Genomic DNA, 24,262 nt, shown 5'->3' with positions numbered 1-24,262 from the left:
CTCCCTCCACGTTTCAAGAGGAGGGCATCAATACCTCACATTATGTGAGATTCGGATCTCGGAACGGGCAATTTCATCTCCGCCAGCACCTGACAGGCTGTGGTGGAAAGCACCACAAAACTCCCCGGGCACACGTTCCACACCCAGGCCAACACTAATGAGATTAACGAGGAGCTGGTGGGTGTTGCACTCCGGTTTATGGGTGTTGCAACACCGAGTGCTGAATCCCGAAGAAACTCGACTCAACGGCACTTCCCCCCCACCAAACAGTGACTCAACCGCACATATATTGCACACAAAGGTTTTTCCTGTGTTTCTAAGATGACCTTTACCAGCCATCTTGTCCAATGAGAAGGGACGTGACACTGAAGATGGCTGCCACCTCTCCCTCTCCTTTCCCATTGCCTTCAGAAATAAGGGCTCTTCCAGTTGTCAGCACATTACCATGCAACCCTCACACTCCCACGCCATGAGGAAAAGCTGCCAAGGAGCAGCAGAACCTCTTCATCCCTTCATCATCAACAGTGATAAACAAGGATCTCCGTTTTGCCTCCTCCAAATTTCCCTCATGTTTAAAGTGCTCTTTTTTTTCGCTGTCGTTCCATTAATTTGTTTAAGGAAGTCTCTTATTATATGATTTGCCCGCCTGTCATCCCTTGGGGCACAGTTCCCATTGCAATAATGGGAACGATGGGATAGAATACGAAGCAATAAATCATCACAGGTACCACCATATGGATTTGGACCAACATCTCATTCACACCTTTTTTTTTTTTGGCCATTTGCATTCATCTCATACCTTTTACATCCCCAACCACCAAGCCAACCATCCCCACACCAACACCAAGATCAGCATCCTACAAACAACAACAGCATGAACATTTGGCTGGGGGACAGTGACAGACTTTGCAGATGCTGTTGCCCAGGAGGTAGCACATGTTTGGGATTCCCAAGGAGCAGCACCCACCCTTAACCAGTTGGCTGATTTCATACATCTCTGGCCTTCGATCCATGGGAATGGCCACCTGCACGCACAGATGCACACACATACACGCACCCCACGTACAAAATATTTATTTAGAAAAGGACTGCTTGCACTGTATGGTCTTGTCATTTCACCCAGAACACCCTGAACAACTCTTGGCAGTTGTACACTATGGCAGTTTCCAGCCCCAGACGGACTGTCCCTTCGATTTGCAGCACAACACACAGAAGAGAAAACCACTGAGGCAAGAAATACAGTCCTCTCCTACAGGAGAATGGACAGTGATGCCAGTAAGAAACCTCCTATGGGTAAAGCCTATAGGTCAGACAAGCTTAAAGGCTTGTTTCATTCCTCTTTGCACCAGCAAGCATGCAACACCGCAGGCACTTTGGCCAGCCCTCTGCCACTATCCCCAACCCCACTGGTGTCCGGAGTGGTGACAGCTACATCACTAACCTGACACTTTTACTTGCCTTGCTCAAAAAGAAAAGACATAAAAAAAGAAAGACAGAACATTTCCCTTTTTCCTCTTGGAAAATTCTTATTAAATAGCAGTTTGGTGGCTTGGAAATCCATTGCTGGGGCAAGGCACAAAGGAGAGAAGACACATTAGGTGGTCCTTAACTTAAAACAACGCAGAACACACGTCTGACTCTTCCAGCCTTCACATCCTTCACAACATCATCGTTTCCCCTTGGTGTTTGACACAACGCTGTCCTGGGAAGACCCACTCCTATTTGTGCAATGCTGCAGTTCCCTCCACATCAGCACCTCAGCATCCAGAGAGCATCCAACACTCCCGCACTCCATGACCAGCCCTCTCCGAGCGTTTCCAATCCGCGCAATGACCAACCCGTCCTTCCTAAGTCAACTGTTGGCTTCCAGGTGCTTTTTCCTGGATATCCTCATATTTTGGAGGTGGGGTCAACGGCTCAATTGTGATGGGGCCGGTGCTGCTCCCATCACCGAGGTTGAGCCTGATGTCCTTGAGATGCAGCTTCTCCGACTTGATCCTCCGCACCTTGAGGGGCTTCAGGCGCTTGCTGAGACGCGAGTTGTGCCGGCCTGGTGGCCGTTCGGTGCCAGGCTCTGCGCTGGCTGCTCCTGGGGGCTGCGTGCCCTCATCAAGCCCTGTCAGTGATTCATAGGAGGGCAGTGAGACACTGATCCTGCGGTTCCGCTCCGGGTCGTGGGGCTCTGAGTAGCCTGTATTCATCACCTCCTCGTAGCTGGGGACGTAGTAGCGGGAGGACACATCTTCATCCTCTTCTTGGCTGCGGGAGATAAAGAGAGAACGTCAGCCCCACATCACTTCGACTGCAGTGGGGCATGGGATAGAGAGAGGTGATGAAAACACAGCCAGAAATAAAGGACAGAACATTGGCCCTTCTATGTTATACAGCAGTTTGAATAGATCGCAACGCCACCTATGTTCAGGCATCTTTCTACTGCCTTCATAGAACCACAAAGGTTGGAAAAGATCTCCCAGATCACCAGGTTCAACCCCAACCCACCCCCACCGTGCTCACTGACCACTTCCCTCAGTGCCACAGCGCCACATTGAAAGCCTCCAGGGAGGGTGACCCCACCACCTCCTTCATCACTGCTCACTGCTCCTTCTGAGAAGCAGTTTTTCCTAATATCCAACCTGGATGCATACCAGCTTGGGTTCCATCCCACGAATGTGCATCCGCCTGCACGCTGGTACCTGCACACCTACACTCTGCACTGCTCCTGCTTTAGCAAGTTGCTTTTAAGTGGCGGGGTCCTGTGGCTGGACTGGATGATCTTAGTGGTCTTTTCAACACTAATGATTCTACGAGTGGGCATGGTGGGGAGGGGTTGACATTTGGATAGTCTTATTGGTCTTTCCAACCTTAATGACTCCATAACCCCTCGCCTGCTCTGCAGCAGCCACTCATCTCCTGGGGTTAACAATTAACAGCATCTCCTTGTGCCACCCCATGAGTGTGTACTGACCACGCAGGCAACCAACGGCTCAGCTATGCCCACTTGGCTTCCAGAGCACATCTTATATATATCCACAGTGCTTCCTTTCACCCACACCACCATCAACACAGCTGGGTTTGCTTCTCCCTGAGCTTGAGCTCCTGCTGCCCCCCCAGGACTCACCTGTCCTCCTCCTGCTGCGAAGGCTCCACGGATGCTTGGTGCTGCACCACCCTGGGGATATCCTCGCTCTGCCTCTTCTTGTCACGGACATTCAAGCAGAGAGACAGCAGCAGCAGCAGCAGACCTGCCCCAACCAGCACGTAGGCCACAGAAAACGTCTTGCTCTTAAAAATGCCCCCACCACCGCGGTCAGGCTTGCTGCTATTCCCAGCGTTGGGTTTATCGGGGTGTCCGAAGCCAGGCACAATGTTCCACACGGCCAAGATGATGCCCAGGATGAGCATCCCCATCCCGATGGCTGTCAGTGCATAGTGTGACCCGTTGGTGCGAGATGGGGCCATTGTGTGTTGGCCACCTCACTGCATCCCTGGTGGCCCCGGGCGGCTACCATGCGTGCGGTGCTCGGGCAGAGCAGATGGGCAGACCTGCAGAGAGAGAACACTGCTCCAGTGGGTGCCCCCTGACCCAAGCACTTCGCTTTGAGCGCTCTGGTTCAGAGCCAGCCAAGCCAATGGTGCCTATCCATCCTGGATGGGATGCCTGCATTTCCCCAGCCACACACACGGGATGTGTATTTCCAAAAATAAACACATGCAACTGCATCTCCTGGCAGCTCGCCTCAACCTCAGCACGCAGGGATGGCAGCAAGGAGCGCAACCTCACGCTGCAAGCTGCATGTAGGTAATGCAGCAAGGACCCCAGATTTCCATGTCACGGTCTGACAGCAGCATCCCATGGGTGCCAAAGCCAGCAAGCAGCTGTGCAAACACCGCCACTTTGTTTTCCTTTCTTGGCTTTGCAGTGCTTGTTTGTGCAAGGAGCCCTTGGACAGGATGCTGCTGCATGCTTTTCCCATATACGCCTTTGCTCCACGTCGTGGCAATCTATGCCGTTGGTCCCTGGTTCGTGTTTGCTTGTTTAGCTCGAGAGCGTGCTGGGTTGCTGGGTCATGGCTAGAAATGAGCAGCATTCCCAGAAAACAGAGCAACTTGTAGGAAAAGCCAGGGAAGGAAATGGGGACCGTTAAAGGCCATCAAGTTCAACGGGGACACAGAGCAAACTTCCCCATCTCAGCCCTTCGCTCTTAAATTCCCCTTTGGATGCTCCCAAAGGACTCTCTCTGCATTCAGCACAGCCCCAGCCCTGCTCCTCACCTCTCCTGAAGTTCCTGCCCTAGAAAGCAGCCCAGTGAGGACACGCCAGGTGTTGCTGCTGGAGCCTTCATCATCCACAGCTGCTCCCTGGCACCAGCACTCACTGTCAGAAGGTTGCCTGACAGCCCCCAAGCCCCAACTAGAGCCCACTGTGCCGTATTGGCAGCTCCGTGCCGTGCCTTGTGCTGGGGACAGCATCCATGCTGCAGGTGGCTGTAAACTCGACAACCTTTGTGGGTGTGGAGCTTCTTGCAATGGGGAATTGCATCACACGTCCCGCTCCTTCCTCACCTCCCGGCTGCATCCGGCCCCATTCCAAGCCACACCAGTGCCATCGAGACCAAGCGATGGCCCCCATGTGCCACTCACTCCCCTACCAACTGACTCCTATCCTCAAGCTATCCATCCAGCAGAGCATCGTGCAGGCACTGAGCTCCCACCTGCAAAGCGCTGCCAGGGCTTTGGGGGAGGAGAAATCACAGCACCGCATGCCCTCAGCCGCAGATCTGCGGGGAGGGGCACGACAGGAAAGGAACAGAGCACTCATTTTGCTGGAGGAATGGAAGGTTTCCAAAAGCAAAGCACCTTCCCACCGTCTCCAGCTTCCCTCTGGCACCTCTCTAAGCTGCTCCGTCATTGCAGCGTTGAAAAGTTTGGCCCAGATCCCTGCCCTGCAGGGAGGGCAAATCGCATTAACCCACGCGGCGATGTCCGTGTCTCTCTCACCATCTAATTATCTCTACTTTAGGCTTATCAGAGCTCGCTGCCGTAGCCATAGCCCCACTGCTGTGACGTCAATGGTCGGAGAAGGAGGTCTGGAAAAAGCAGTGCAGCCTCAGTGAAAAGGGAACGTGGCAGCATGGGGAAAGCTGCAGCACCTCCAGGAAAGCACCAAACCAAAGCCTTACTATGGCCAGAAATGCACCTCCAGTTTGGCAGTGGCCGTGGACATCCATCCATCCATCCATCCATCCATCCATCCATCCATCCATCCAATCATCTAGAGCAAGATGAAGCAGCGCAGAACAGCTGCCACGTGTCCTCCCTGCTCTGGCAACCGGCGGCAGGGAATTCTCAGTCCCGTGCTGCAATCCAGAAACCCTCCAAGATTGTTCTTGCAAACGTTTTCCCCACTTTGTTCACTGCCATCGTGAGCCACCACCTGCAACCAGTCTGTACTCACCGCCCTCACCGCTCTGCTCCCACCTCAGTGGGGACATGGGGACATGCCCTGTGTCTGTGTCCAGAGCTCCAGACTTCCCCACAGCCAGCCCCCGCCCCATAGCCAGCCCCACACCAGCAGCCCCAGCCACCTTTGTCCCCATCCCACACACACCTGCGGTCTTGTGCTCACTGCTGTCAATGATTTACATCAGGAACTCCGAATCATTAAACCAGAACGGCTCTGTGTGCACTCAGCTCCTTTTACTAGAAACCACGGCAGTCCTCGCTGCTCCCCATAACCAATCCATTGCATCCCCTTCCTGCTACTGCCATCAGGTTGCAGCTCCAAGCCCTGCTCAGGGTGAAATCCAGGGTTTTCCACTCCCTGGATGAGGTCAGAGATGGATGCTCATCCCATTGGGGCCGGCCACTGGCTCAGGTCATGACACATGGGACCATTTTCACCTTGCAGGCAAATGAGCTCAGCAGGGGATGACACACACAGCTGATGACCAGCGTGGTCCTGGGGCTGATGGTGGCTCAGCATCTGCCTCTGACAACTTTCAGTATCGAAGAAACATAGAATCATAGAATGGTTGGGTTGGAAGGGATCTTAAAGATCAAAGATCCATAGAATGGTTGGGTTGGAAGACTGCAGAAACAGAGAAAACCTGGGTTGGAAGGAACCCCAAAGCCCATCCAGCCCTCTACCTTTGCTATGGGCTGGCTGCCCCCATCAGATCAGGCTGCCCAAATCCTATCCAGCCTGGTCTTGGGCACTTTCAGGCATGGGGCATCCACAGCTCTCCGGTATTTTGCCCAAGCCCCGAACTCTGAGGCTCCCCACACTGTGGATAACTCCTCCCTGCACCTCCCCAGCCCCGGGAGCAGGCAGGCTGATGTCAGCTCCAAGGCATTTGCCTTCATGTCCATATCTGCACCCGGGCAACCTTCTCATTAATGATTTCTCCTTCTAATTTGTGAGCTCAGCCCATCCCCACAACCCTCTCCTCCACAAAGTCCTGCACGCGGTGATATTCAGCCGCCCCCTAACCCAGAAGAGTGGGAAACACCCACAGCTTCTCCCTGCCGCCAGTTTGTCCAACTCCTGTTGGCTTTGGCCAACCTCCAGCCACCTCCATCGCCACTCGCTGGGCAAACGGCAGCAAGACAGAGGGACAGGCCGTGGGGTTTTGCTTCCTGCCAGCAGCGATTGGCACTAATTGCTCCCCGCGTTCCAGAGAGGCACTTTCGGAGTTATTTCCTATGCAGGTATTCGGCTCACCCACCCCTCCCCACGGCGCTTCCCCAGGAGGTGCCCACAGCAAAGCGGCGCCTCTTCCTGCAAAACCGGGTGCGCTCTGCTTTCTGCTCCCAATCCCTCTGCAATCTCAGAATCCCCTTCGATTTTGATTTAAAGGAAATAAAAACACTGGCCAGAGTGAGCCAGGCTGCACACTTCCCTTCCATGGAGAACTGCCCCAAGCTTTGCCCTTCCGTCATGTTTTGGTTCCGGGCTGGTTCAGAACCAACGGCAATCGCAGCGGCTGCAGAAAAGCCTGAGCCAAACAAACCAGCCTGGGGAACTCCCAGCACCCTGACCTGCTCTCTTCCTGCTTTGCACAGCATTGCATTCAGTACCTTTGGTTTGCCGGGTGTTTTTTTTTTTTTTTCTTTCAGATTTCCTGATTCTGACTTTTCGTGCCGCGGATACAGGAATTAAAGGCGTCACGTGGGCTCCGCTCTGCCAGCTGAGAGATCCAGCCCATCTCCAGCAGCAAACCCTCTTCTGGAACTCACAGCACCATCCAGACACCACTTGGACACCACCTGGATACCATCTGGACATCATCCAGACACCATATGGACACCATCCGGACACCAACCGGCCATGAAACTCATCGGGATGAAGACGTGCATTTGGGATTGGGCACCCAACCCACACAGATCTGCTTTGCCCAAGCTGCTCACTGATCGGTCTTTTGGAAGAACTGCAGCAATATTCCCAACAGAAACTCACCCAGCACCCAGCTCAGTCCCGCCCTACAGAGCCACCTCAAGCTCTGTTTGCTCTCCAAACACTGCAGCTCCAGCAGCCGTGTTGTGCTCTGACCCCAAAGCACCATTGGGTTCAGTGTAAGGTTTGCCATTTCCCACCCCTTCCTGCATTCAGGACAGCCACCTCCAGTGCCGCAGGGTGACAATGTACCCCAAGCCCCATCTCCGCCCCACATCTCCACCCCATATCTCCATACATCCCCATGTCACCGTGCCCCTCATCTCTGCCCCACCTCTCCACATCCCCCTGCGTGGCACTGCACTCCTGCTGGCCACAATGCCAAATCACCCCATTTCCCAATGTCCCCATGTCTCTGTGCCCCCCATATCCCCAAGTCCCTCTGCCCCCTACCTCCACCCCACATCTCTGCCCCACATTACCGTCTCCTGCTCAGCACTGTGCTCCTGCAGGCTGTGATCCCATAACCCCACGTAGCTCCACACGACCCCATACCCCCAGCTCTGTCCCATATCCACACACAACCCCCCTACATCCATGCCCGCCCCACATCCCTGCCCCACACATCACCTTCTGCCCGGCGCTGCACTCCTGCAGGCTGCATCCCCATATGTCCTCATAACCCAATGTCCCCATATCCCCCCATATCCTCATACCACCCCACACCCCCGCGCCCCCCAAGTCCCACCCGTACCCCACACATTACTTTCTCCTGCTCTTTATGCTTTCCCCACGCTGCCACCGGGGGACAACAGCCGCTCCCATCCCAACCCTTGTCCCAATCTCATCCCATCCCGGAGCCACAACGCCGCCCCAGCCCTACCCGGGTCCCACAAGACCCCGCTCCCCTCCCGGCCCCACGCAGCCCCCTGGACGCCACGCACCTCCCGACAGCGGCAGCGGCTCGGATCCTCCCCGGGGCGGTGCTGGATGCCGGGGCCGGGCTGGGAGCCTTGCGCTCCGGCTGCAGCTCCGGCTCCGCCCGCTCCGGGCTCCCCCTCCGCCTCCCCCGGCACTTCCCTTTCCCACGGGCTCGGAGCGCTGCCCATTATTATTTCCCATTATTTCCCATAAGTTCTCCACTATTTCCCATAATTTCCAGTCATTTCTCATCATTTTTCCATTATTTCCCACTTCTTCCTGTTTTTCTCCATCCTTTCCCATCTTTTCCCCATTATATTTCCATTATTTCCCATAATTTACCATTATTACCCACTATTTCCCATTATTTCTCTTTTATTTCACCCTGTTCCCCATTATCTCCCACTATTCCCATTATTTCCCTATTATTCCCCGTTATTCCCCATTATTTCTCCATTATTTCCCCATTGTTTTTCCATTATTCCCATTATTTCACTATTATTTTCCATTATTGCTCCATTATTTTCCATTTTTTCTTTATTATTTCCCACCATTCTTTCCCATTCTTTCTGCATTATTTCCCACTATTTCCCATTATTTCTCCATATTCCCCATTATTTCCCACTATTTCCCATTATTTCTCAATTATTTCCCATTATTGCCCCATATTTCCTCATTATTTCTCAATTAGTTTCCATTATTCCCCCATATTTGCCCATCCCACTATTTCCCATTATTTTCCTACATTTCCCCATTACTTCTTATTACTACCCACTAGTTCCCATTATTACCCAGTATTTCTCGTTATCTCTCCATCATTTCCCTCTATTTCCCCATTTTTCTCCAATACTTCCCATCATTTCTCCATTATTTCCCATTTCCCCCTACGATTACCCACAATTTCCCATTATTTTCCTATTTTCCCCATTATTTCCCATTATTACCCACTATTTCTCATTATTTCTCCGTTATTTCCCATTATTTCCCCATATTTCCCCATTTTTACCCATTACTTCCCATAATTTCCCCATTATTTCCTACTATTTCCCCATTTCCCCCCATTACTTCACATAATTTCCCCATTATTTCCCATTTCCCCCACGATTACCCACAATTTCCCATTATTTTCCCACGTTTCCCACTTATTTCCCATTATTACCCACTGTTTCTCATTATTTCTCCCTCATTTCCTATTATTTCCCTATATTTCCCAATTTTCCACTATTACTTCCCATAATTTCCCCATTATTTCCCACTATTTCCCCCCATGATTACCCATGATTTCCCACTATTTCCCATTATTACCCAGTATTTCTTGTTACCTCTCCATTTTTTCCCACTATTTCCCCATTTTTACCCATTACTTCCCACAATTTCTCCATTATTTCCCATTTTCTCCTACAATTACCCAAAATTTCCCATAATATTCCCATTTTCCCCATTATTTCCCATTATTACCCACTATTTCTCATTATTTCTCCCTCATTTCCCATCATTTCCCACTATTTCCCCATTTTCCCTCATTACTTCCCATAATTTCCCCATTATTTCCCATTATTACCCAGTATTTCTCTTTATCTCTCCATTATTTCCCACTATTTCCCTATTTTTACCCAGTTTTCCCATAATTTCCCCATTATTTCCCATTATTACACAGTATCTCTCGTTATCTCTCCATTATTTCCCGCTATTTCCCCATTTTTACCCATCACTTCCCACAATTTCTCCATTATTTCCCATTTCCCCCCACGATTACCCACAATTTCTCATTATTTTCCCACATTTCCCCATTATTTCCCCTTATTACCCACTATTTCTCATTATTTCTCCCTTATTTCCCATCATTTCCCACTATTTCCCCATTTTCCCCCATTACTTCCCACCGTTTCCCCATTACTTCCCATTTCCCCCCACGATTACCCACAATTTCCCACTGTTTCCCCACATTTCCCCTCCTCTCCACGCTGCCACATGGGATTTTCCACTGTCTCCCCCCTGCCCCGGGGGCAGAGCAGGCACTGCCCTTCCTTTTCTCACCCAACCCATTGGGCAAAGAGCCCAGAGCAGCTCCGTGGTGCCATGCACACCGATGCACGCAGATTTCCTGCCCTTTGTATGCTTCAGTTGGCATTTTCCAGCTCGGCTGCCTCCCCACACTCCTCCCGATCCCACACCGTGCATGGGAGCATTACCTGTAGATTTCTCCTTTTTTTTTTTTCTGTAAGAAAATGGAACTCAATCCAACTTCACCCAGGAAATGAGCCCCGTGCTTTCAAGCAGACCCTACAGCTCTGGAACCAGCCCCTATGGGTTGCAACAGGAGCTGGTGCAGCTCAATGGGTTCCTTGTGCTCCCTTCTGCAAAGCTGAGCGTTGGCCAAGGACGGGCTGCTTCACAGGATAAGGGCTGTGTTACAGAGCTCCAGACAGGTTCCCTTTGGGGCTCAGGGGTCATCACAGAGCTCTGGGTGGTCCTGGATGGCCCAACCCCCAAACCCAACCCCATGCCCAACCCCATCACCATGCCCAAAACCAACCTCATACCCAGCACCATCACCATGCCCAGCACCATCACCATGCCCAAACCCAACCCAATACCCAAACCCAACCCCATGCCCAACACCATCACCATGCCCAAAACCAACCCCATACCCAACACCATCACCATGCCCAGCACCATCACCATGCCTAAAGCCAACCTCATACCCAGCACCACCACCATAACCAAAACCATCACCATGCCCAGCACCATCATCATGCCCAACATCATCACTGTGCCCAACGCCAACTCCATGCCCAATGCCAACCTCATGCCTGCAGCCCTTCGGAAGAAGAGGAGTCGGGTTTGTGTTGAGCTGAGCCCCCAGCCCTCATGCATCTGAGTGAGGAGAGCTGTTTTATAGGGTTGATTCAGGAATAAGACACACCTCTGTGTTTCTTTGGGTTCTCCACGGAACGCTCAGCGCTGCGGTGGCGAGAAATCCTGGCTGCGTGCTCCCTCCTCTGTCCATAGGGCGTAGCAGCAACTGAAGCGCAGCTGAGCCCTTCTGGGGGGGGAAGGGATGCTCGGCGGGGACACAACGGGATGCAACAGGGATGTAGTGGGGATGCAGCTGGGATGTGCTGGGGAGCAGTAGGGATGAGGCAGGGATGCATTGGGGACGCAGTAGGGATGTAGGGGGGAATGGAAAGAGGGGATGGAAAGAGGGGATGGAAAGAGGATACAGCAGGGATGCAGAAGAGATGAAGTAGGGATGCAGCAAGGATGTGATGGGGATGCAGATGATGGGTTGGAATGGGGATGCAGCAGGGATGCAGCAAGGATATGGTAGGGATGCACTGGGAATGCAGCAGGGATGCAGTAGGGGTGCAGCAGAGATGCAACAGAGCCACAGCAGGGATGAAGTAGGGATGCACACGGACCAGTTAGCAACAGCCAGCCTTAAAAACAGGAACAACTTAAAGGTCAACCATAGATTTCAGGTCACATTCTTCAAACTGGCTTCAACAGTGCAGTTTCCTTCAGCTCTGGCAGCCACACAATATGGCATCAGCAAATATTTGCCACCAACCTCAGCCACGGACTGCGCCGGGCTTATCTCACTATAGTCACACCTCAGTGCCATGTTTTATTCCCATTAATACTCCATCATAGTGCTAATTAACAGGGCTGCACTGCCAGCTGGCAGCTGGTGCATGTTTCCCTTCCCATTGCTCACAACACTCCTGCTTGGTTCCATGCACACCGTGGGCTTTAGATGTGTCAAATATCAAATGTTCATCGTATTTTGTTGCAGTGCTGTTCTGTATTATCTGTGGTTGCGTTGGCATCCTCCAGTCCAAAAAGCCAATCTCAGCCTGTTGGGAAATGGGCAGACCCAACTACGCACAACCTGACCCCAAGATATGGGGTAGAAAACCAAGCACATGGGAACATATTTTCCTGCTGTGCTGCCCTATGGGATAAAAAAGGGATTCTTACCTGTTTTCTGCAGGGTGCACCACCTTGGATTGGCGTCGGGTTGCTCCATGCACAACAGGGACATCCTGCCCTACACCTTTCCCATGCCCATCCCATTGCCTTGGCCACGGCGGACTCCATCCCTGGCATCACATCCACGGATCCTGAATGGATCTTGGCCCACATCCTTACCTATAGGAAATCCCAACTCTGTTTGTTCCCACGGGTCAAATAACCCAAACCCATCCCATGATGAAGATGGCGTTGTTGGTGGGGCAGCCAACAGCATGCCCCATCGGCACCCAAAAGGTGCTGCAACGATGCTGAGCTGCCCAGTGCCCTACACCCACCTCCACCCCACTGCCATGCCCCCCCTGCACCACCCAACAGATCCCATTGGCCAGGACATGAAGACAAATCAACCCAGTGCCCAACCCAACCCAACACCAATCCCCAACCTCAATTGAACCACGTGAAGCTCACCCGTACTTTAAAATAAGCTTTATTTAGATTTTTTATAATTTTTTTTTTGTTTGTTTGTTTGTAATATTTGCATCCATGCCTTCAAGGATCCTCCCCCCCCTTCATTGGGGGGGGAAAAAAAAAGTTAAATCTAAGGTTACCCATAATCCATATGCTATTTCCCGAAGTTCTCTCTTTTAAATAAATCATCCTCTTAGTAAGTTCTTTTTTTCTTTTTTTCTTTCTTTCTTTTTTTTTTTTTTTTTTTTAGAATTATTTCCTAATTTACAAAAAAAAAAAAAAAAAAAAAAAAAAAAAGCTGAAATGCAAAAGGAAACTACTGGATACCGAGGGAGATCGCTCGTCTGCTTTCGTCGGCGGAGAGTTTAAATTATTTAAAAAAATAAAAATAAAAATAGAAAGAAATGTGAGGAGAAAAACAAAATGATTAAAAAAAAAAAAAAAAAAAAGTCAATGTATTGAAAAAAAAAATTTAAAAAAAAAAAATCAGCTTTTCTGCAGAAAAGTTCTGCTTTTCCTCCCCGGCCCTCCCCACGGCATCACATGGGGGAACGCAGAGCCCGGGAGTGAATTTCTGCCATTTAAGACAAAATATTCCCCATTCAAACGGGGCGCGCGTCTCGGAGTTCAGAAAAATAAGACACTATTATAGCACTATTAAATAAATCTTCATACTTTTGTTTGCTTTCTTTTTTTCCTCTTAAGAGCTTCCAATGACACCGCTGAGCGTTAAAGCATACAGGTTTGCGAGCTCGTCGTTAAGCGGAGCGCGGTTTCCAAGCGTCCCCCTTAAAATTGGCACTGCTCTACAGGGACGTTGCTTTCCCTTGGCCCCCCAGTGCCCCCTGTTTTAATGCCAGCAAAGGGCAAGCACCCCAAATCCACACTGGGAAGCTCGAGGTCGCTGGGTTTTTCCAAGGCTTTAAGTGCTCCCACGCCGTCCCCGTTCCCCAACCCCTTCCACCTCCTCCCCAGCGACGTGGAAAAAATATATATATAAAAAAAAACGACAAGAACACAAAAAAGAATTAAAAAGAAAACAAAAAAAAACCCAACATTTCTGTAATAATTTAGTTAGAATAGCTCCTCTCTGGGTTTGTGCAAATAAATTAAAAACGACACAAGGGAAAGGGGGGGGAAAAAAAAACACAGATTCCAGAAGGCGTTACGACGAGCCCGTGTGCTGCCACCTCCTCGGGTGAATGCGATTTGAGTGGGTTTCGTTTCTTGGTTTTGCTTGCTTTTTCCATGTCTCTGAAGATGTTGGGGTCCCATTCTCTGAAGTGGGGTCCCCACGCAGGACAGGCTCCAAAAAAAAAACAGCGGTTTCGGACAAGAGACGTCACAAGCACAAAGTGCACGAGATTCCCGTTATTTACAGACACACAGCAGTCCTTCAAGTTTCAAGTTTTGTCGAAAAGGAGGGAGGTTTGGGGAACGAAAACGGAACAAACGAAAGAAAACAAGAAAAAAAAAATAAAAATCCCCCAAACGACAAAAAAAAAAAAAAAAAAAGAAGTGACGACAAAGGAAGAATTACTGGAATGCTTAAAAAAATAAAATTGAAATACGGGGGAGGGGGGAAGGGTTGGGACAAAATTACACCGTGACTGGGTGTGCACACATGGGGGCTGTACATTGCTGGGGGCGAGGGGTCACCAGTCCGCGTCCTCCTCGATGTAGTAGTCAGGGGCCGTGCCATCAAACAGCCCTGGGTCGAGGGATTTGCGCTGCTTGCCCCGAGCGAACACCCGTGAGATGGAACCAAAGCCCATCTTCTCCTTCTTCTTTTTCCGTTTTTGGTCCTCGAGGTCTTCCAGAGACTGCAGGGAGAGGAGGGGTGGAGGTGGTATGGCTGATCTTTGGGGTTTTGCTGGGGGATTTGTCACTCAGGTGTTGCCTGCATTGGGGCTGCGGGGCGTGGGTGAGGCTCCCATGCATGAGGTAGGCAACCCATCCCCACTGCTCACTAAACTATGTCACAGAATCACCAGACCATGAAGGTTGGAGAAGACCTCCAAGATCATCAACACATCCCTACCATACCCACTGACTGTGTCCCCAGGTGGAATGATAGAATAATTAAGGTTGGAGAAGACCTCCAACACCATCAAGTCCAACCATCAACAGACCCTACAATGCCCACTGATCGTGTCCCCAAATTGAATGATAGAATAATTAAGGTTGGAGCAGACCTCCAAGACCATCAAGTCCAACCATCAACAGACCCTACTGTGCCCACTGATCGTGTCCCCCAAATTGAATGATAGAATAATTAAAGTTGGAGAAGATCTCCAAGATCATCAAGTCCCACCATCAACACATCCCCACCTTGCCCACTGATCGTATCTCTAGATAGAATCATGAAAGGTGGAGAAGGCTTCCAAGATCATCAAGTCCAACCATCAACCCAACCCCAAATAGAATGATAGAAATAGAATAATTAAGGTTGGAGAAGACCCTCGAGGTCATCAAGTTCAACAATAAACCTATCCCCACCATGCCCACTGATTGTGTCCCTAAATAGAATCATTAAATTTGGAGAAAACCTCCAAGATCATCAAGTCCAACCATCAACCCGTCCTGTCACGCTCACTGACCACATTCCCAACACATCTCCACGTTGAACACCTCCGGGGATGTTCAACACCACCAAGTACACAGAACCCAATGAAAGTTCTGTGAGGTCCAGGTCCTGAACTTTTGTATCTGAAGTCATTGGGAGACCCTACCTCTTCCCACCCCATGTTATCAGAAGTTTGGTTTCTCAATGCCATCGCTATAGGATGTCAGCTACACGGCACAGCCACAGGGAGGCCTACCTACCATCTGCATGAACACCCACAGCTTTTTAGGGTAAAACATTTAAGAATAACTCAATAATTCCGTCGGTGCCTCTAGGTATCCCCAAAACCACTCTCTAGTGCAGGATGTGCTTTCGGGAGCAGGGTTTCCAGTGGATTGCAGCCCTACCTGTACGATGGGGTTGTGCAAGTTCTTCTGTACCGGTCCGGGGCTGTCCCCCTGCAGCAAGAAGGGAAACGGGTGATGTTGAAACAGCAGAAACACAACGTGGGCACCCTGCAGTACCTGGCTGCCCCTGGGACTTACGTTGCAGAGCGAATGCGTCCGGTGTCGCGGCGAGTTGATGTCGCTCGGCGTGGACGATCGGTCGCCTTCTGCTGCTGACGCGTCGGAGATGATGGACGGCTGCCTGGAGTGGCAGGGGCTCACCCGGACTGCTGTGAGGCAATGGGGAGATGGGGGGTCAGCAGTGGCAAAGCTGGGGTGTAGGGCTGCCCCCCAGCGTGAGCGAAACCCTCATGCAAACGCCAGACCCTGTGCAAGAAGCCAGCAATACCCCAGGGCGTAATTAAATCCCTATGCAAAACCCTGCAGTGCAAAACCCAAATCCACCAATAACCCAGGTGATCCTGCTCAAAAGCACAGCAACTCCCCGTGCGAAACCTGAACCTCTGTGCAAAACCCCAGTGCAAGACCTAAGCCTGTGCAAAACCAGTGTCTGTTCAAAAACTCAACAGTTCCCAAACCCTTTACGCAAAACATGAGCCTGCTGTGCAAAATCCCCAATATGCCCTGTGCAAATTCCCGGGTTCTGTCCAAAACTCCAGCAACTCCTGGTGCAAAAAGCCTAAACCCTTATGCGAAACTCCAGCCTGCTCTGCAAAACCTAAACCTGTGCAAAAAGTCTGATCCTGTTCAAAAAACGCACCTCCTTGTGCAAAACAACCCCAAGTATTCCCTGTGCAAAGGTTCTGTTCACAATCCCAGCAACCTCCTATGCAAAACCTAAACTCCCATGAAAAATCCCAGCCTGTTGCGCAAGGCCTAAACCTGTGCAAAACCCTCTGCAACCTTCCATGCACAACCTCAACCCCCATGCAGAGGCTCAGCCCGCGGTGCAATAAAACAAATGCACCCTGTGCAAAACCCAGATCCTGCTCTACACCCCAGCAACTCCCCTGTGTAAAACCTAAACCCACAAAAACCCGAGCACCCCATGCGCAAGAAGGCTGACGCTGTCCTAAACCCCAGCAACCCCCTGTGCAAACCCAAACCCCTGTGCAAGACCCAGACCCACGCAAAACCACCGATCCCGTTCAAGATCCCAGCAACAACACATGCAAAAACAAAGCTGGTGGAGGTCTCACCTTGCCGGTCAGCCGAGTGTGCAGGGTGGGAGTGGTACAGGGTCTGCTGGCTCTGTCGGATGGCAGCAGTGAGTGGTAGGTCAGCTTGCAGCACCCACTCCTGGTTGCCATTCAGCACCGTCTCGCCTGGCATGGCCAAGGAATGGCGCTTGGGGACATCCTTGGTCAGCGTGGCCAGGGATTGCTTGGCCTGTGGGGACACCGAAATCAATACTTGGATGCAATGCTGCAGCACTGGAGATAGCATGTGGATGCAATGCTGCAACAAACCCATGCAATACAGCAACAAACCCTAAAAATGCAATCTGGTGACAGTGCTCAAACTGCAACTCCGCTCCATTCACCTCGATGCAACAAATGCTGAGCCCTGACCCAAACCAGGCATCCCCTACAGCTGGGAAATGCTGCAAGGCTGAACTCACCATGGCCAGCTCGGCCTCCAGCTCCTTCATTCTGTTGTCTTTGAGGTCAAGCTGGGAGCGCAGGGCGCTGGCGTGGTCGGTGGCTTCCTTGGCTTGCCGCCGCAGCTCCCATTTCTCCCGTTCCAGCAGGTCCTTCTCCTTGGCCAGGGCTTTCACTGCATCCTCACTCTCCTGGTGCAACACAGGGAAGGTGTTGAGACAGGGAATGGCCAAAATTTCCTCCTTCCTGGCCCTCCCTGCAGGTACCGTGTCCCAAAACGGGACGCCTGTGCACCAAAATGGGATCCTTGTGTCCAAGATGGGACACCTGTATCCCAAAATGGGATGCCTGTGCGCCAAATCGAGATGCCTGTGCCCAAAACGGGATGCCCATGCCTCAAAATGGGATGTCTGTATCCCAAAATTGGACACCTGTGCTCCAATCTGGACACCTGTGCCCCAAAATGAAACGCCTGTGCCCCAAACTGGATATCCATGCCCCAAAACGGGATGCCCGTGCCCTAAAATGAGACATGTGTGCCCCAAACAGGATGCAAGCACCGTGCCCCAAAGCTGGAGAGCACTGCCAGCACCTCACTCCATGCTCCTTGCTTTTTTTCTGTGCACTGACGACTGTAATGACTTCCTCGTGGCAGGGGAAAAAATGTCCCCGTGGCTGCCCCAGCTAACCCAGAGCTGGCTGTGAGCGCTGCTCCTATGGCACCAGCCTTCAAAAATAGCAAATTTCTCCCTTTGCATGGAAAAAAGCCCAGAATAGCTGTGGGAGCTGAGTTCCCACGCTCGCTCGTGCCTGCGGATGGCAGAACCGCGAGCACAACAGGAAGCCTCGCTGCAACCCCCCAGCTTTCCATCCCGAAAGCATCCCAAAAATGCTCTTTATTACAGAGCAACTGTTTGTGTGTGTGCTCTGCACGCTCCAACCTTGCAGGCACACTGGGAGCAAGCTGCCTTAGGGCTTTGGCTAGCAAAAGGGAGCAGTTAAATGGGGCTGCCTGGAGATATGGTGGTGACGCCCTGCAGACACCCAAGGTCAGGCTGGAGGGGTTCTGAGCACAGATAGAGCTGTGGGTGTCCCTGTGCACTGCAGGGCGATTGGCCCAGATGGCCTTTAGGGTCAACCCCAAAGAAATCCAACCTGAAGCCCCAAAAGGAAGAGAAGCCACGCTCTCACCTTCCGGTGCTGCTCGTAGTTGCGGATGAAGTCGCGGAGCTGCTCCTCGCGGCTCTCCAGCGTGGCGTAGAGCTGCTGCATTTGGCTCACCAGGTCTGTTTTCTCCGCCTTCAAGCGCTTGCGGTCGGCTTTCATGGCTGTAAAGAGAGCAGTTGGGTAACCCGGGTCCCCAGCATCACCACCTTCTGTAGGGTTGGCTTCCTGCTGCTGCGTTCCACCACACCATAAGGTCAGACTACACGATCCTAGAGGTTTTCTCCAACCTTAATGACTCCACGATCACTTTTGTAGAATCACATCATAGAATGGCCTGGGTTGCAAAGGAGCACAACGCTCATCCAGTTCCAACCCCCTGCTGTGTGCAGGGTCACCAACCAGCACACCAGGCTGCCCAGAGCCACATCCAGCCTGGCCTCAAATTCCTCCATGGATGGGGCATCCACAGCCTCCTTGGGCAACCTGTTCCAAAACATCACCACCCTCTGTGTGAAAAACTTCCTCCTAATCTCTAATCTAAGCCTTCCCTAATCACATTCATGTGATTCCAAATGGAAGAACTACCAGCCCTGCACAGGAGGGATGCACAAACCCATCGTGTCGCATTAACATTCACTTAATTTCTCCTGTTTCTCCATCCCAACCATGAAATCCAATGTTGTCACTGTGACTAACCCATAAAATTGGGCAGCCTTGCGTGGGGATCTTTGCTCTGTAATTAAATACACACTCATTGAGCCCAGCCTTTGACACCTGCACGCAGCATCTTGCTGGCACTCTGCAGCCAGCATCTGGCCATGCAGAAATGGGACATCCCAGTGCAACACTGGCTTTTAGGAAAAGCGTTTCCATGGGAGATTCTGCCTTGGAAGAATTTGCCTGGAAACGCCCCGGCAGGAAGCCAAAGGCTTTCCAAACCAAACCAGACCCAAATGGGCAACAAGGAGGTGGTCACTGCCTTATGTTGGGATGTTAAGGGTCTTCTTCAGGTCCTTGACCACGGTCATCTACCTCCATATCTCCTGGGAACCCCACATCCATCCTTATCTACCAGATTCACCTCCATCTCCTGGGGGATCCCATATCCACCTCCATCTCATGGGGAGCCCATATCCACCTCCTTCTCATGGGGAGCCCATATCCACCTCCTTCTCATGAGGATCCCTTATCTACCCTTATCTGCTGAGGGACACCAGATCCAACTCCACCTCCTGGGGACCCCACCTCCACCCTTATCTGCGGGGGGACCCAGTATCCACCCCCATTTCCTGGGGGGACCCCCCATCCACCTCCACCTCATGGGGACCCCATTTCCACTTCTGTCTGATGGGGGACCCCAGATCCACCTCCATCTCCTGGAGACCCCATATCCACCCTCACCTGCTGGGGGACCCCAGATCCCCCCCACTCCACCTCACAGGATTCCCCAGGACTTCACACGATTCCATCCTGGACATTCTACTATCACAAAATAAGGCCCAAAGGACAGAACCAGCCCAGAGGAAGGAGCTGCAACACAACATCCCGCTCTGAGCCGCATCCCACACCACACCAGTTCTTTGCTGGGAGATGTAAACGACTGCACGACGGCAGCAGGAAGAGCTGCTCTCCTCTCCCTTCCGCAGCAGGAAGGGCTCGTTGGCGTGGGACAACCCAGGAAGGCATTTCCCTACAGATCGAGGCTCCACTCACGCCTCTCCAACCCCAAACCAGACCCTTATGGAGGTGCTGGGATGCCATAGAGGCTGGATCCTCCCCTCCCCTCCCTCACCCTCTGCCTCCGCAGTGCTTCCAGGCTCTCAGCCAAGCATGGCAGCGGATTTCCCTAACGTTCCCCTACAATTTCCCCATCACTTGCCTGCTAAGAACACAGCGTGCATGGAGCCAGCAGGGAGGATGCTGCAGCCGTGCGTGGGGACAGGAGCCTGAGATCCTGCAGCCGAGCAGAGCCTGGCCACGTTCCCATCAGCACCATTCCCCAAATGTAGGGTTTTTTGTTTTTTTTTTTTCTTTTCCTTTTTTCTTTTTCTGGTGCTGCTGCCCTTTTTGTTTTTGGCAGGAGTTTTCATGGGAAGGAAAAAGGATTTCTGCAGCGTCCCGTAAGCGCTGCGCTGCCGCCCAGCCCGTGGGGATGGATCCAGCACCGTGGGCTTTGCCAAAAGGACGGGAAAAGGCTTCCAAGGTTGGAAGGAGGGAGGAGGAAGGGATGTGAATGGGCTGTTGGCTGAGCTGCTCACAAGTGTGAGTCGAGATTCCCTCGCCCCATCCCTCACACCTGCAAGGAAGTCCTGCAAAACAAATCCCAGTGGCTTCTATAGCTGACCAGTAAGAGCCCAACTGAAAGAAAGCAAAGCATCACCATGTTCTTGAAGCATTCGTGATTCTCAAACCATTATGGCAGAGCAGTGGAAAGCTTGCTGCTCAGCTTTGGCTTTTTGCATACAACTACACCACGATTTCCCATGGAGAGGGGGCAAGCCTCAAACAGCCCACAAGAACCATTTCCAACCCTTGGAACGTAGCAAAAACTCTAAAAAAAAGCCTCTTTGTTTTATGTGCACACCATCAAAGAGCAATAAAACTGAAAACACACAGACCAGGGATGACTTTTCTTTTTCCTTCCCTTTTCTTTTTCCTTCCTTCTCCTTTCCTTTCCCTCTTTTTTCCTTCCCTTAACTTTTCCCTTTTCCTTCCCTTCCTTCTCCTTCCCTTCCTTTTCCCTTACCATTTCCCTTTCCCTTCTCTTCCCTTCCCCACAGCCCCACACAGTGCCCTCACCCTGGGTACCACACCATCCAGCCTTCACTTACTCGAGTTTATTCACCAAGAAGTGCTTTTTGGAGGAGGAAAGCCTCCAACACCAGGTTCTGTCCTGCAACACAACCCTTCAGCAAGCTCCATGCAGGAGGATCACAGAATCACAGAATTGTAGGGGTTGGAAGGGACCTCCAGAGATCGAGTCCAACCCCCCCCCCCCAAAGCAGGTTCCCTACACCAGCACAATGCATGCATCACCAAGCAATGCTCTGCCTCCTTCCTCAATGACTCCAAGGAGCTCAAACCTGAACCAAACCCATCTCATCATACTCTCCATCTGCATTTCAGCTCAGTTTTGCTCTGTACAACGACGACTTTGCGCCCGACATGCCCAATTTCCCAGCCTGCTGAGGATGCTCTGCTTGTGCACCCAACCTCACCCCACAAAAACACACCCCCTCACCCAAATAACAGGGATAGCTTTTCCTTCCCTGGCTAACTAATTTGCTCTGGGGTTATGGGATGCGCGGAATAAAGCCCTAGAGGGAAAGGCAGCCCTTACCCTGCAGAGCCTCCTTGGCCCGTGCCAGCTCCTGCTCCTTCTGTGCCAGCTGCACCTTGAGCTCAGTGGCCGACAGCACCTCGGGGGATTTGCTGCCATGTGTCTCCTCCAGCTCCTTCGTTAGCATCTCCTTCATTTGCCGGAGCAGGTGCACCTCCTCCTGCAGCTGGGCCACCTCCTCTCTCAGCAGTGCTGGGGAGACAGAAACAACAAGTGAACAGGAGCCATAAAACCAATGCCTGCACTGTGTGGGTCCTTCCCCCACCGTTTGGTCACGCAGTATGGGAATTTGGGGCTTATTTTGGGAAGAAACAGCCCCTGCCCTACCTGCACTGCTGCCTCCCACCTTCCCTATAGATGCAGAATAAATGGGGCAGAGCCAGCATAGTGCTGGTCCCCCATCCCTGAGCCAGCAGCTGCTCCGGGAAGGCATAAAATCTGCTTTGCATACTTGAAATGCTTCCCTTATGAAAACTGGCAAGGCCTCCTTCTGTAAATTATTTAGCAATAAAGTCACTAACGAGGAACATTCGAGCTGCGGGCTGGGGATTTCATTAAAGTCCAGAGTGCTTTCTTGAAATTCTCACAAAAAAGCTCAGATAAATCGGTGTCCGAGAGCACAGCTCAGCTCTGCCCACGTTACCATTTCCCAAGGGGCAGGAGAAATTCAGATTTTTGGCCTCCAGCACGTGGGAAATCAAGGCAAATGCACCGGGTCCATGCAGTGCAAGCAAAGCCTGGCTGAGCAGACACACAATGTGTGCACTGCCAAAGGCCATCGGTACGCAACTGAGTGCCTGGCTGCGGTGCGAAGCTTCCCTCCTGCACACAGACCTGCCTCCCCAAACCCCATTAAAATCCCCTTTCCCCCACTTCTGCACACGACCATTCCCATGTCCTTACCACCCCAAATGCCACAAAAATCCCATTTCTGCAAGCAACCAACCACACAACTCCATTGCCATCCATTCTTTCTCCTCCCATGCCCACCCCAGCCCACCTTGTGCTGTTTCTCCCCTCTCACATCCCCAGCCATCAGCCCCATGGCCAATGATTAACCACACACGTTCAACTCCAACCAGCTCCTCTGCAAGCCGTGCTATCAGCTAATTAAATCCCCATCAGGATTCATTTGGTGCCTACTGCATCCCCACTTGCATATGGGCAATGCTGGTCCAATCATCCCAACTGAAGGTCTTAGGTTGGAATCATAGAATGGTCTGGGTTGAAAAGGACCACAGTGATCATCCAGTTTCAACCCCCCTGTTACGTACAGGGTCACAGATGTACAGTGAGGTCTATGAGATTCTACAGGTCCTACCTAGGATGCAATAAATACATGAGGCCAAACCAGTGTGCTTGGCAAGCAACAAACCTTAAATCTTCAAAATCTTTTTATGCTTATTAACTTCTTATCTTTTTTTTAGAGAACTTTTTGAACTCCTTGTTTTATTGCTAAAAAAGTGACTTTTCTACAGAGATGCACAGTTGGTGGGAGAGAAGGAGCCCAAACCATGGCAAGGATGGTTCACCCAAGGGCATTTAATACCTACCCATCTACCTGCATCTATCCACCTCTACCCAATGGCACATCCATATGGTACAACGTACAACCCAGCTATCTATCTCTATCTGTCCATCTAACGGTGTCTCTACACATGGACCAAAGTACAACTCATAAACTGAAGGTTTTGGGGGGTAAATCCCGTATCTCTTGCTATGCTCAAGCAAGTCATGCTGGGAGCTGCATGGACGCTGGGAGAAACCTTTCAGCAGGAAATAAACCAAACCCCCATGCTCTACGTCCAGCTTAAGCATCTCAATGAATGTTCCACGTCCCCATACGCCACTGGGAGCAGCTTACAACCCCACCAGGAGATGCTGCCCCAGACCCAACCACACACCATCCATCTCTGCCTCCATCCAAACCAGCTCAGATTCAACCCAAGGTGCTGGAAGGATCCCACCCCCTTCTTCACAGCATCACAGGATCTTCTGTTTCACCTCCCTATGGCCAAACCCCAGTGCAAAAAGCTCCCACAAAGCATTTTTCCTCTCTTTTTTAACCCTATCTTTTTTTTGCCCTCTTCCCTTTTTGCTTCACTGGCTGGGCTCATCCCCACCCCATAACGAAGCACCGCAATTAATGGGGATGGAAGGAGCTCCCTCCTCGCACTGCAGCACCCAGAGCAGCCAGAAATCGACGCCACTTAAACGTTTCCTAATTGACAAAAAACTGCCATTCGCACACTTAAATAATTGGCTGTTAATTATATTTTAGCTGATAGCATTCAACATCCACGACCCTGCCGCATTCTCCACCCTTTACGCTCTGAGCACCGATTAACGTGCTGACAGACAATGCAAATAATCACAGAGATCATTACTATTATTTTTTTTAAATATTAATAATAATTTTCATTT

The 24,262-nt window shown here is 51.3% G+C and overlaps 2 protein-coding genes across 2 annotated transcripts in view; both read right to left on the bottom strand.

Annotated features, from left to right (window-relative positions):
* Positions 1 to 1,847: 1,847 nt before the first annotated feature.
* Positions 1,848 to 3,459, bottom strand: TMEM51 (transmembrane protein 51; the record flags this gene model as incomplete). The annotated part of the gene is made up of 2 exons (XM_079545510.1): positions 1,848 to 2,259; positions 3,119 to 3,459. The coding sequence occupies 2 exons, from the start codon at positions 3,457 to 3,459 to the stop codon at positions 1,848 to 1,850; spliced, it is 753 nt and encodes a 250-aa protein (XP_079401636.1).
* Positions 3,460 to 14,412: 10,953 nt separating this feature from the next.
* The window catches only part of KAZN (kazrin, periplakin interacting protein), a gene marked incomplete at its 3' end in the record, with an annotated part of 142,150 nt that continues 132,300 nt past the window's right edge, over positions 14,413 to 24,262 (bottom strand). The window contains exons 4-10 of the mRNA XM_079545376.1: positions 21,839 to 22,030; positions 18,523 to 18,659; positions 17,352 to 17,522; positions 16,930 to 17,119; positions 15,869 to 15,999; positions 15,731 to 15,781; positions 14,413 to 14,580 (exon numbers count right to left, since the gene is read on the bottom strand). Coding sequence (XP_079401502.1) covers positions 14,413 to 14,580; positions 15,731 to 15,781; positions 15,869 to 15,999; positions 16,930 to 17,119; positions 17,352 to 17,522; positions 18,523 to 18,659; positions 21,839 to 22,030 — 1,040 coding nt within the window. The remainder of the gene's footprint in view (positions 14,581 to 15,730; positions 15,782 to 15,868; positions 16,000 to 16,929; positions 17,120 to 17,351; positions 17,523 to 18,522; positions 18,660 to 21,838; positions 22,031 to 24,262) is intronic.

The sequence above is a fragment of the Tetrao urogallus genome (genome assembly GCF_951394365.1).
Source record: "Tetrao urogallus genome assembly, chromosome: 21".
In the NCBI taxonomy this organism is placed as follows: Eukaryota; Metazoa; Chordata; class Aves; order Galliformes; family Phasianidae; genus Tetrao; species Tetrao urogallus.
The sequence above is the reverse complement of the archived record's forward strand: the minus strand, read 5'-3'. Positions and strand labels throughout refer to the sequence as shown.